At 47.9% G+C, this 13,875-nt stretch overlaps 1 protein-coding gene across 3 annotated transcripts in view; it reads left to right on the top strand.

Annotated features, from left to right (window-relative positions):
• si:dkey-192p21.6 (uncharacterized protein LOC565246 homolog) overlaps window positions 1–13,875 on the top strand; it is a 45,516-nt gene that overhangs the window by 26,290 nt on the left and 5,351 nt on the right. For all 3 annotated transcript variants that reach the window (XM_045211428.1, XM_041866672.2, XM_045211427.1), the window contains 5 exons: window positions 5,404–5,516; window positions 5,732–5,853; window positions 6,660–6,783; window positions 6,995–7,081; window positions 7,964–8,041. In XM_045211428.1, coding sequence (XP_045067363.1) covers window positions 5,404–5,516; window positions 5,732–5,853; window positions 6,660–6,783; window positions 6,995–7,081; window positions 7,964–8,041 — 524 coding nt within the window. The remainder of the gene's footprint in view (window positions 1–5,403; window positions 5,517–5,731; window positions 5,854–6,659; window positions 6,784–6,994; window positions 7,082–7,963; window positions 8,042–13,875) is intronic.

Here is a 13,875-nt window from a genome sequence, read left to right as displayed (position 1 = left end):
AATATGCATACTGTTTTGGTGGTCAAATGAAGAGGTGTTGACCTTTGACGTGTTTTTACTGCCAGTATACAGGTTGGTTTTAGTTTTTGGAGCGCAAGTCAGCTTTAGCTGTTGTGAGGTGATTGCATGTACAATAATAGCCTAATTTATTGTGGGGCTTGGATACATTTCCGGTATTCAACTTTGATTCAAGTCCCACCCCCTAAAATGTCCTTCCATTTGATTCTTCATCAGGATGCTTTATTACAGGATGCTTTATTTTATTCAGTAACCCATTTATTTCCACTTTGCAATAAATCGCCACTTCCAACTGGAAAAACTCTCTGATTTCTTTTATAATTTTGAGCTTTAACAGGCTTCTACTCAGAAGACTCACTATAGTTATTTATATTGATCAAAGCCATGTGCCACCAGAAAATGAACAAAAAAGTGTGCCATTGTAGCCCTTTACACTCGTACCCGTATACGGGTTGGAAATGGCAGATTTGGGCACTGATAAATGCCTACATTGAAATGCAGTGGCTGTACAGTAACAGTCTATACATATAGTCAGAGCTCAGGCTCTGCGCTTCACAGCACTGTATGGGTTTTGACTGACAGATGTTCTGAACTTGAGCACCGTACGCGACAAGAAGTTCAAATAAAATCAAATCAAATTTTATTGGCCACATGCGCCGAATACAACAGGTGCAGACAATACAGTGAAATGCTTACTTACAGCCCTTAACCAACAGTGCATTTATTTTTAACAAAAAAGTAAAAATAAAACAACAACAAAAAAAGTGTTGAGAAAAAAAGAGCAGAAGTAAAATAAAATAACAGTAGGGAGGCTATATATATAGGGGGGTACCGGTGCAGAGTCAATGTGCGGGGGCACCGGCTAGTTGAGGTAGTTGAAGTAATATGTACATGTGGGCAGAGTTAAAGTGACTATGCATGAATAATTAACAGAGTAGCAGCAGCGTAAAAGGATGGGGTGGGGGGCAGTGCAAATAGTCCGGGTAGCCATGATTAGCTGTTCAGGAGTCTTATGGCTTGGGGGTAGAAGCTGTTGAGAAGTCTTTTGGACCTAGACTTGGCACTCCGGTACCGCTTGCCGTGCGGTAGCAGAGAGAACAGTCTATGACTAGGGTGGCTGGAGTCTTTGACAATTTTGAGGGCTTTCCTCTGACACCGCCTGGTATAGAGGTCCTGGATGGCAGGAAGCTTGGCCCCAGTGATGTACTGGGCCGTACGCACTACCCTCTGTAGTGCCTTGCGGTCGGAGGCCAAGCAGTTGCCATACCAGGCGGTGATGCAACCAGTCAGGATGCTCTCGATGGTGCAGCTGTAGAATCGTTTGAGGATCTGAGGACCCATGCCAAATCTTTTCAGTCTCCTGAGGGGGAATAGGCTTTGTCGTGCCCTCTTCACGACTGTCTTGGTGTGTTTGGACCATGATAGTTCGTTGGTGATGTGGACACCAAGGAACTTGAAGCTCTCAACCTGTTCCACTACAGCCCCGTCGATGAGAATGGGGGCGTGCTCAGTCCTCTTTTTTTTCCTGTAGTCCACAATCATCTCCTTTGTCTTGGTCACGTTGAGGGAGAGGTTGTTGTCCTGGCACCACACGGCCAGGTCTCTGACCTCCTCCCTATAGGCTGTCTCATCGTTGTCGGTGATCAGGCCTACCACTGTTGTGTCGTCGGCAAACTTAATGATGGTGTTGGAGTCGTGCCTGGCCATGCAGTCATGGGTGAACAGGGAGTACAGGAGGGGACTGAGCACGCACCCTTGAGGGGCCCCTGTGTTGAGGATCAGCGTGGCAGATATGTTGTTACCTACCCTTACTACTTGGGGGCGGCCTGTCAGGAAGTCCAGGATCCAGTTGCAGAGGGAGGTGTTTAGTCCCAGGATCCTTAGCTTAGTGATGAGCTTTGAGGGCACTATGGTGTTGAATGCTGAGCTGTAGTCAATGAATAGCATTCTCACGTAGGTGTTCCTCTTGTCCAGGTGGGAAAGGGCAGTGTGGAGTGCAATAGAGATTGCATCATCTGTGGATCTGTTGGGGCGGTATGCAAATTGGAGTGGGTCTAGGGTTTCTGGGATAATGCTGTTGATGTGAGCCAAGACCAGCCTTTCAAAGCACTTCATGGCTACAGACGTCAGTGCTACGGGTCGGTAGTCATTTAGGCAGGTTATCTTAGAGTCCTTGGGCACGGGGACTATGGTGGTCTGCTTGAAACATGTTGGTATTACAGACTCAGTCAGGGACATGTTGAAAATGTCAGTGAAGACACTTGCCAGTTGGTCAGCACATGCTCGGAGTACACGTCCTGGTAATCCGTCTGGCCCTGCGGCCTTGTGAATGTTGACCTGCTTAAAAGTCTTACTCACATCGGCTACGGAGAGCGTGATCACATAGTCATCCGGAACAGCTCGTGCTCTCATGCATGCTTCAGTGTTGCTTGCCTCGAAGCGAGCATAGAAGTGGTTTAGCTCGTCTGGAAGTCTTGTGTCACTGGGCAGCTCGCGGCTGTGCTTCCCTTTGTAGTCTGTAATAGTTTTCAAGCCCTGCCACATCCAACGAGCGTCAGAGCCAGTGTAGTACGATTCAATCTTAGTCCTGTATTGACTCTTTGCCTGTTTGATGGTTCGTTGGAGGGCATAGCGGGATTTCTTATAAGCGTCCGGGTTAGAGTCCCGCTCCTTGAAAGCAGCAGCTCTACCCTTTAGCTCAGAGCGGATGTTTCCTGTAATCCATGGCTTCTGGTTAGGGTATGTACGTACGGTCACTGTGGGGACGACGTCATCGATGCACTTATTGATGAAGCCAGTGACTGATGTGGTGTACTCCTCAATGATATCTGAAGAATCCCGGAACATGTTCCAGTCTGTGCTAGCAAAACAGTCCTGTAGCTTAGCATCTGTGACCACTTTTTTATTAACCGAGTCACTGGTGCTTCCTGCTTTAGTTTTTGCTTATAAGCAGGAATCAGGAGGATAGAGTTATGGTCAGATTTGCCAAATGGAGGGGGAGAGCTTTGTATGCGTCTCTGTGTGTGGAGTAAAGGTGGTCTAGAGTTTTTTTCCCTCTGGTTGCACATTTAACATGCTGGTAGAAATTAGGTAGAACGGATTTAAGTTTCCCTGCATTAAAGTCCCCGGCCAAGTTGCCCCCATCCCTCCTGCTAATTGGGCAACCTTTGTTAATTTTTTATGTCTGAATGAGGGAAATGCTGTAAATTAAGAGGACTCGATGTATTTTGAAAGATGAGACATTGAGGATTGTAATAAATACTGCTTTGATGTCATACAAACAAGCCAAACACCTGTGAGTCCAAATGTGCACTTCAAATTCCTATATCATAAATCTCATGTCATATACAGTGTCAACATTTATGATCACTATGTTTGATGTACAGTTACAAGATGACATGGCATCATACCCTGTGTTGTCCTGAACAGAAGGAGCCTATGTTTGTCTAGTGTGAAGAAAATTCACCACGGCACACACACCTGAATGCACTCATGACTCCTTTCTTTGCCCACCAAAATTATGATCTGTTTCCCTGAATTGCCTTGTGAAAGCCTAACACTGTAAGATCCTATTTTACAACTTTGCTAGTCATTTCAAATTATGCCCATCTGACCCAGATGATTTATAATGGACTTTTTGGGGATTGCGTAAACAACAACAGTAATTGTGTGATGGCGGGGATGCAGGGTTGTGTTCCAAATAAAACAACTACAAGTGCGCTTGCTCTAGTTCCTCAACGGCACAGCTAGGAGAGCTCAAAAAAGCACTTTATAGTTGAAGACTCTTTTTTGAGTCATAAAAGCGCATTGAAATTACTTAGGAACTGTGCACCCTTGGATAGGTGTGTGGCCACATGGAGACACCAGTTAGTCCTCTCACTCAAACCCTTGTAATTGTTCTGTCTTATGTTGCACCTACCCCACATTTTCCAGGAATATTCTAATCATGTTACTGAATGTATCCAGAGTATTTTCAGATTTCGTTATCATACAAATGCAGCGAAAAGTGCAGTATATGTAAAATGCACCAATAATCAACAATGCAATGTTTAGATTCAGTCTTGTGTCAGGTGAACTGTTGTGTCCTTACCTTTGGTCTAACAATTTCCCCATATTATAATATAATAATTTTCCCATCTCAATTGCTACCATGGGTATGCATATGCTTTTCATATTTCTTCTGTAAGAAACATTTCAATTTACCCCTATCCGTATAGACCAATTTCCACGAGTGTAAATGGTTAATACTGATGCATGACTCATAAAGAACATGACGTAGCCATAATTATTAATTTCAAAGTAACTTTCGTGGATGTTTCATGCATATTGAACTTGATAATGATGAATGTCATGAGAGATAAGGGACCAATCTCATAGAGGTGTAACCTACGGACTTAACAAACTTGTCATTAGTCACCCAAAGCGCTTCCTCCTTTCCTGTGGAAAGAGACATTTCCGCTTCTTATTTGATTTGTCCAGATCAATGATTGGGATTATCTAGTTTTTTTATGCACTTTGTGCCGCAAAGAGATTGTCTGTTAACTAATGTGGAGATTACCATCAATCTCTGAACCAAAGGCCATTCATGTCCTCCCCAATTTGCCTGGGCTTGGAGATAACTGGGAATCTTTGATGAGCCTTCCACCTCCCTGACACACACCTCGACATCCGAAGACACCCATTTCCACCCATTTCCTCCATTTTACATTTTAGTCATTTAGCAGACGCTCTTATCCAGAGCGACATACAGTTAGTGAGTTCATACATGCATTTTTTATTTTTTCATACTGTCATTCCCCGTGGGAATCGAACCCACAACCCATAACTGGGCCAATTGTGCGCCACCCCATGGGTCTCCCGGTCACGGCCGGCTACGACAGAGCCTGGATTCGAACCAGGATCTCTAGTGGCACAGCTAGCACTGCGATGCAGTGCCTTAGACCACTGTGCCACTCGGGAGGTTCCTCCCTCAGGGAACAGTATTCTTGTGGTCGCCCAGGTGTCGATGGGTGATGCTATTCATTTCCTCTGCAAATATTAGCTTAAGTCATCAGAAAGAGTTTTGCACCGTTTCAAGAACATCTGTATTTCATTTTGTTATAACGTCAATGCTCAGTGTATAGCCAATAACTCCAGTATAAAAGTATAACCCCCGACAGTTGGAGCTTTTGTACTGTACATATTTCTTGCAGTTCTATCTGATGGCTTGTGAGGATATGACCAAAAGTAGTGCCCTATGAGAAAAATTGAGTGCCATTTCAGACACAGCCCAGAACATAGCCATTTTCTCTGTGTTGGCGATGCTGGCTGTATTACAATGTTCTGGTCAGTGTTCTGGTCTATGATCACAGGTCTGTGTGAAGGGTCATTCTCTCTGTGTTGCAGTATCTTGGTCTTGGCTTAGAATCCCTGGAGTCCTCCAGCGTCTGGGATTCACCTACTTCATACTGTCTCTGATGCAGTCTTTCTGGGGCATGGGAGAGATCCCACTGAGCGGGGTGAGACACTGACTTTGTCAAGTTTGTTTTCATCAGTAATTACACTCTGGAAAGCAACCTTATAAGACCATAGAAAGTGTAATTGGTTGCTAAGCGCAGGTTTTTGCATTATGTAACACCTGGCAAACTAGGGGGCTATTACATAAAATGACATCCTGCCGACTATGCCACGTTTAACGTTGCAATTACATTAATTTTGCTTGATCTAACTATAGGATCGCTGGTGGGACCCTGTCCAGGATGTGGTCTTGTATTGGCCAGAGTGGATCTTCATTATTCTCCTTGAGACATTATGGCTGTGTCTCACCTTCCTACTGCCTGTGCCTAACTGCCCCACGTAAGTCAAATCTGCCTGAACACACAATCTCAACAGGTTTTTCAGTTTATCATGTGATTATCATTATAAAGATCTTGATAGATTACTACGTGATGTATCAAATCCAATAAACAATGATCTTCTCTATACAATATACAGTACCTACATTATGGTGTCCAGATTATGACAAAGTCACACATCCATGGGATTTGAATGGGTGACTGTCCTAATATGGACACCGTATAAATAATAATAAGCCAAGAAGTGATGACAATGAATACAATTATTTTCTATATTTATACATGCTGTGGTGATGTGATATTTGGGCCAGTAAACTGGGGTGATGCTGTGGCTGTGGCAGTGGCTGTGGCTGTGGCTGTGGCTGTGGCTGTGGCCGTGGTGTGCACTGTGTAGCATGTGTTGTGCTCGCTAGCTGGTGTTATGAGCCACTGTGATTTATGGGTCTGCGGTTGACGCTTCAGAGGGCATAATTAGCCAATCTCAGTCTGTCATGCGCAATAAGACAGGCCGAGGCAGAGGATCCATCTTCCTCTCTCTCCCTCCTCCCTGTCTGTCCTCTCTGTGCTCCACTCCTATTCCTCCTTTTCAGTTTTTCTGTGCTCCTCTCTCCTGTGCTTGACCCTGCCTGGCATTGTTGTGCCTCCCAAGGCAGCTGAGTATGTTTGATTAAATGTTGATTGTCAGAGTGAATGAAAACCATTTTTACTATTGTCCTTTCTCATCAACATAAACTGTACAATATGTGTGTTGTTATTAGATGTAGATGTGGCAGTAGAAGTCTAATCTAACATTTTTGCATCCAATAGAGGTTATTTGGGGGCTGGTGGGATTGGGGATAATGGCCTATATCCCAACTGTACTGGGGGAGCAGCCGGGTACATTGACAAGTGGTTATTGGGTGATAACATCTACCATTGGCCAACGTGCAAGGTAAGGAGCATTACAGTTTTCTCTCTTCCATTTGTGATATAGTATTTAACATTTGAACACTTTTTAGTTCAGCAAAGGATAAAAATATAAACTAAAGGCAGGGAATCTAACGACAAGCACATTGTTACAAAACAAATACAACAAATTATCTTTACATTAACCTGCTCCATAGGAAATGGCTTGTTAGTTCTTCTCATGTTGTGTTTTTCAGGCCATGTATCGTACTACCCAGCCCTTTGACCCAGAGGGGGTTCTGGGTACTATCAACTCCATTGTCATGGGATTCATGGGGATGCAAGTAAGCAGAGCTCAAGTTTATGACCCAATAATTTTGTACCGTTTTTACCAGATCTGTACCTCAGTCATAACTTTTAAAAAGGCCAAAGGTTTAAGTCCTTCTTATGTGTGTTTTCACGATATTTCAAAACTTGAATAACAAAGGTCATTCATGTAAGTTGCAGTATGGATATCATGTCAACTCAAACTCATAAACAAACTTAATTTCAGCATTTTATTTCATTTCAGTTTTTCATTTCAATCTTTCAATTATTTTCAGTTTTTAATGATTTGTCCATGCATCATGACACTAAGGTTGAGTCAGTAGTCTACTAAAATGGAGGTTGTCTAAGGGACATTTTTCTGCCTCATGTCTGCACAGCTGCTCTCCTGTTATTGACACAGAATGTCGTCCGAAGGTGAGGACAGAGTTTTGGGGTCTTTAGGGTGGGAGCCTTTAAAACAACTCATGCACTTTGATGGCGACAGCGTTGCGTTCAACCGTTTTCTTAGTGGGAAGTTGCCATGCGAAAGCAGCCGCATAGCTCAATTCCCTGTGGGCGGTTGGTGCTGAGCCCTTCAGTCAGCGAGTCTTAGACGACACGCCAGGTGTCCACTCCCCTCGTCTGTGTTTGCCCATGCTAATGTCCTCAGCTGAGACATATTCATCATCACCAAATTAATCAGAGAGCGCCGGTGACTTACACGTCACATCTGGCACCAAAGGGATATGAGAAATATGACCGCCACACCAGGGGCACACAGCACCCTCATCCACTATATGGGCCAATTTAGTTCACCGACTACATCTAACCTGTTTATATAATTTTCTCCTTCAAAGGATCAGTCATGATTAAATGACATGTATACCCAGCCTGCTTAGCAGTGTCCTTTCTTTCCACAGGCGGGAAAAATTCTACTTTTTTACAGGAAAAAGGATGTCAGCATCCTCTCCCGATTCCTAGTATGGGCCATCCTCCTGGTATGTACTGTAAAGCCTCCCACATCTGTTCAGAAATATTACTGGCATGTTTTAGTCTCTTTCTGCATTACTTTGTGATAAGTCAACACCACAGCCCATGATAGATGTAATAATTTCCTTTAAAATAAAAATACCTGTGATGAGTGTGATGGAAGGAGTCAGGCGCAGGAGGGTAATCACCAAATACAGAGTTGATTCCTTCGTTACACTAAATACGCTGGAATAGCGACAAACGAAACAGGCACAGGGGAAACTATCTACCCTGGCAATACACTGTAACGGTATCTCCAACAATACATAGGCACAGGGGAAATATCTACCCTGGCAACAAAATGGTACGAGTTGCTCCACCGAGCTACACTACTCTCACAAATAACAATCACCCACAAGGACAAGGGGGCAGGGGGAACACTTATACACGGACTAATGAGGGGATTAGAACCAGGTGTGTGTGGTTGACAAGACAAGACAAATGTGATGATAATTGGGGCGGCAGTGGTTAGTAAGCCGGTGACGACAAACGCAGAAGCCTGCCCGAACAAGGAGGGGAGGTAGCCTCAGCGGAAGTCGTGACAATACCAAAGACCAGACAAGACTAAAGCTAATGCCTCTCCCGCGCAGTCTATTGGTGGTTATATTTTATTTTATAAGGGAAGCCACATGACGATGTGGCACTATAAAGAAATATAAGCCATTTGGCGTTTAACTTTTTAGTCACTAGTTAGTCGTAGCTGCATAACAGCTCATTAGCAGTCTGTCTGTAGTAGGTATGGGATCTCTGTGTATGTTAAAACAACACAACCATGTATGGCTGTCTGTTTCTTGGCGGACATAAGTATCTTCTGTCTCTCATTGCTTGTGTGTCTCTCGTGTGGTTTCTGTCACGAGTTGCTAAGCCAGAACCCAGAAGCAGACCAGGACAAGGTAAGTTGAAACGAAGGTGAGTGTTTATTTACAAATTCAAGAGTGATGCTGAATAATCCAGGGAACAGAGCGGGCGGCGTTGATTAGTTGTTGGGGGTGCAGTGGTTGATCCCATCCTGGGTCGGCAGCCGCCGACCACCAGGCAGAGGTTGGATGAAGGTTCCGGACGGGTGACTGCAGATGGAACAAAACGGGGGTAAGTAAGCAACAAACCAACAAGGTGCAAAAACAACAAAACTAACGCTAGGCTCTAAGACTGATACTCTGGTAAACCTACTGTTCATGGCTAACGATCCGGCAGGGAATGGATGTTAGGCCAGAGCCTAAGAAGGGTGATGATCAGGACCAGGTGTGCAGATTGCTGATGGGATGCAGGTGCGGAAATCAAGAGAGCTCCCCGGAGCGTTCCAGAACCCTCGGGAAACTGGAGATCACGAACATAAAAACTAGTCCACAGACAGGACCCGACTCAGACTGCCGGGATCGTTACAGTACCCCCTCCGACGAACGCCACCGGGCGGACTCCCCGGAGCGCCAGGATGGAGGCGGTAGAAGTCACTGATGAGGTCAGCATCTAGGACCTGTCGCCGCGAATCCAACTCCTCTCTTCAGGACCATACCCCTCCCAGTCCACGAGATACTGGAAACCCCGGCCCCGCCGTCTGGAATCCATGATGCGACGCACCGTGTAGGCAGGACCACCTCCGATCATCCGAGGAGGAGGAGGAGGAGGCGGAGGAGGCAACAGAGGACTGAGGAAAACAGGCTTGAGGCAGGAGACATGAAAGGTGGGATGGACTCTGAGCGTCCTCGGGAGTTTGAGTCGAACTGCCACCGGATTGATCACCTTCTCCACCACAAACGGACCAATGAACTTCGGTAACAACTTCCTAGACTCAGTCCGTAAAGGAAGATCCCCGTGTGGCCAACCAGACCCTATCTCCGATGGTGTAGGTGGGAGCGGGGATCCGGCGACGATTCGCCTGGAGCTGATACCGGTCCGAAACTCTAAGGAGTGCTTTTCTGGCCCGATGCCAGGTCCGGTGGCAACGACGAATATGGACCTGAACAGAAGGCACTGAGAGCTCCTTCTCCTGAGAAGGGAACAAGGGAGGTTGGTAGCCATACAGGCACTGGAAGGGATACATCCCAGTGGCAGATGTAGGGAGAGTATTGTGGGCATACTCAACCCAAGGCAACTGAGAGACCCAGGAGGTGGGGTTGGAAGAGGCCAGGCAGCGTAGCGTGGATTCCATCTTCTGGTTGGCTCTCTCCGCCTGACCATTAGATTGGGGGTGAAAACCAGATGTGAGACTGACTGTAGCTCCAATGGCCAAACAGAAGGACTTCCAGACAGCAGAGGTAAACTGAGGGCCACGGTCGGAAACGATATCACTGGGCAACCCGTGGACCCTGAAAACCTCCCTAACCAGGATCTCGGACGTCTCCGAGGCAGAGGGAAGCTTGGCAATTGGCACAAAGTGGGCGAACTTGCTGAATCTGTCCACGATAGTCAGAACGACCGTGTTCCCCTCAGAAGCGGGCAACCCAGTGACAAAGTCCAGGGCCAGATGCGACCATGGTCGCCGGGGAATAGGAAGGGGGTGAAGTAGTCCAGAGCTGGGCCGATTGGTACTCTTATTCTGCGCACACACTGGACAGGCAGCAACATAACCCCGAGTATCCTCGGCCATGGCAGGCCACCAAAAACGTCTGCGAAGAAACGCCATTGTCCGAGCCACGCCAGGGTGACAAGCCATCTTGCTGGCGTGGGACCATTTGAGGACAGCAGGACGAACCGACTCAGGCACAAACAACCGACCGGGTGGACCGTTACCGGGACCGGGCTGAGTCCGAAGGGCCGCCAGCACCTCCTCCTCAATCTTCCACATAACTGCTCCCACGACGCAGTTCCGGGGGAGAATTGTCTCGGTCTTGGACCCACTCTCCTCCGTCTTGGAGAACATCCGGGACAAGGCGTCCGCCTTGCCGTTCTTAGATCCAGGTCGGAACGTCAGGGAAAACTTGAATCGTCCGAAAAACAACGCCCACCTGGCCTGACGGGAGTTGAGACGTTTAGCCGATTGCACGTAAGCAAGATTCTTGTGGTCAGTCCAGACAATAAACGGTTGCTCCGCCCCCTCCAACCAGTGGCGCCACTCCTCCAAGGCAAGTTTCACCGCGAGAAGCTCCCGGTTACCCACATCGTAATTCCTCTCCGCAGGCGAAAGGCGACGAGAGTAGTAGGCGCAGGGATGGAGTTTACTGTCCGTGGAGCATCGCTGCGACAGGATGGCGCCAACTCCCACATCAGACGCGTCCACTTCAACGACGAACTGACGGGCCGTGTCCGGTTGAGAGAGAATCGGTGCGTTGGTGAATCGCCTCTTCAAATCCAGAAACGCTCGATCCGCCTCCGGATTCCACTTGAAGGTCCTGATACTGGAAGTCAAGGCAGTTAACGGAGCGGCCACACGGCTGTAATCCCGGATGAATCTGCGGTAGAAATTCGCAAACCCCAAAAATCTCTGGAGCTGCAATCTCGTACCGGGCTGGGCCCATTCCAGAACCGCTCTAACCTTCTCCTGGTCCATCCTAATCTCTCCCCTGGAGATGATGTACCCGAGAAAGGATGTCGTGTGGGCGTGAAACTCGCACTTCTCGGCCTTCACGAACAGGCGATTCTCCAACAATCGCTGCAGAACCTGCCGGACATGCTGGACGTGGTCGGAAGGTTCCTTCGAGAAGATCAGAATGTCATCCAGGTAAACAAACACAAAGAGACCGATCATATCTCTCAGGACGTCGTTCACCATACTCTGGAATACCGCTGGAGCATTGGTCAGTCCAAACGGCATCACCTGATACTCGAAGTGACCCATCGGTGTATTGAAACCCGTCAACCACTCGTCCCCCTCTCTGATCCGGACCATGTGATACGCATTGCGTAGGTCTAGCTTGGTGAACACCGTAGCACCCTGTAAGGAGTCGAAGGCAGAACTCATCAAGGGCAGGGGATACTTGTTCTTGACCGTGATGTCATTCAACCCCCGATAATCAATACACGGTCGAAGAGAGCCATCCTTCTTACCCACAAAGAAGAATCCTGCCCCCCAGGGGTGATGACGAGGGACGAACGAGACCAGCAGCTAGGGACTCCTTGATGTAGGTCTCCAAAGCCTCACGTTCAGGTCGGGAGATACTGTATAACCTTCCCTTGGGGTAGACAGCTCCAGGGAACAGGTTGATGGCACAATCATATGGTCGGTGGGGAGGGAGTGACAGAGCCTTCTGCTTACTGAAAACTTCCCCCAAATCGTGATATGTCTCGGGAACCAGGGACAAATCTGGGGGTTTAGCCTCAATCACCTGACTGGGAACCGAATGGGGGCAGGCAGTCTTGAGACAGTTAGCATGACAATCAAGGCTCCAACTCGTTACCTTGCCCGTCACCCAATCGAACGTGGGATTGTGTTCCTTCAGCCAGGGGTATCCAAGGACCAGAGGAACATGGGAAGACGGCAGAATGAAGAATGAAATCATCTCAGAATGATTCCCCGACAACCGCATCTTAACCGGTTCAGTCCTCATCGTGATACGTGCCAGACTACTGCCGTCCAGAGTGGTAGCTTCAATGGCTTCCGGCAATTGCTCCTTGGAAAGCCCCAGCTGTTCCACCAACTCGGCATCTAGAAAGCTTCCATCGGCACCTGAATCGATAAAAGCGTTAATCGCTAAGCTCTGATTCCTGTTCATAAGGGTAGCCGGGAAACGGGGTCTGACAGAGGTATTGAGAGGTCGAAACTGGCTCGCTAAAAGTCCTCCCAACTTTAGCGAGCCGCGCAGTTTGACGACCCGACTGGAACCTGAGAAGCTGATCGGTTGGACGGAACCCATTGCTTCTCCCTCCTTCGCTCTCGGACTCGATTATCCACCCGAATAGACAAGGCTACCAAGCTGTCCAGGTCACTAGGCTCCGGATAGGAGATCAACTCATCCTTGAGCTGCTCCGACAGACCCTGGTAAAAGGCCGCTTGCAGAGCCTCCTCATTCCACCCACTCTCCACAGCCAACGTCTTGAACTCGATCACGAAGTCGGCCACGCTGCGAGTTCCTTGGCGAAGCGAAAACAGGCGCCTAGCTGCGTCCCTCCCTCGGACGGAATGGTCGAAGAGCTTCCTCATCTCGGCCGTGAACCCCTGGTATGAAGCCATGCAGGGATCCTGTCGTTCCCAAACGGCTGAAGCCCACTCCAGCGCTCGACCACGCAGCAACTCAATCACAAAGGCTATCCTAGCCTTGTCTGTGGCATAAGAGTAGGGCTGTAGATCGAACACTAATCCACACTGCATAAGGAAGGAACGGCATCTTCCCAGCTCCCCCTCATATTTATCCGGCGTCGGAACCTTGGGCTCACGGAAGGACACAGCTTCAGAAGCGGCAGGCGAGATGGGTGAAACCGGTAGTGGATCCTCCACCGGACACTTGCGTTGGTTCTGGACCTCCGTCAGACCGGTAGAAAGGTTCCGAACTGACAACGCGATCTCCTGTAGTACCGTGCTATGATGGCCCAACATCTTCTCCTGCTGGGTAATGGCATGGCGAACAGAGTCCAGGTCCGCTGGGTTCATTACTGGCCGGATCGTTCTGTCACGCAGTTGCTAAGCCAGAACCCAGAAGCAGACCAGGACAAGGTAAGTTGAAACGAAGGTGAGTGTTTATTTACAAATTCAAGAGTGATGCTGAATAATCCAGGGAACAGAGCGGGCGGCGTTGATTAGTTGTTGGGGGTGCAGTGGTTGATCCCATCCTGGTCGGCAGCCGCCGACCACCAGGCAGAGGTTGGATGAAGGTTCGGACGGGTGACTGCAGATGGAACAAAACGGGGGTAAGTAAGCAACAAACCAACA

This window comes from Coregonus clupeaformis, chromosome 37 (genome assembly GCF_020615455.1).
Source record: "Coregonus clupeaformis isolate EN_2021a chromosome 37, ASM2061545v1, whole genome shotgun sequence".
NCBI classification, from domain to species: Eukaryota; Metazoa; Chordata; class Actinopteri; order Salmoniformes; family Salmonidae; genus Coregonus; species Coregonus clupeaformis.
Note: the sequence above shows the minus strand (reverse complement) of the source record. Positions and strands in the feature narration are given on the sequence as shown.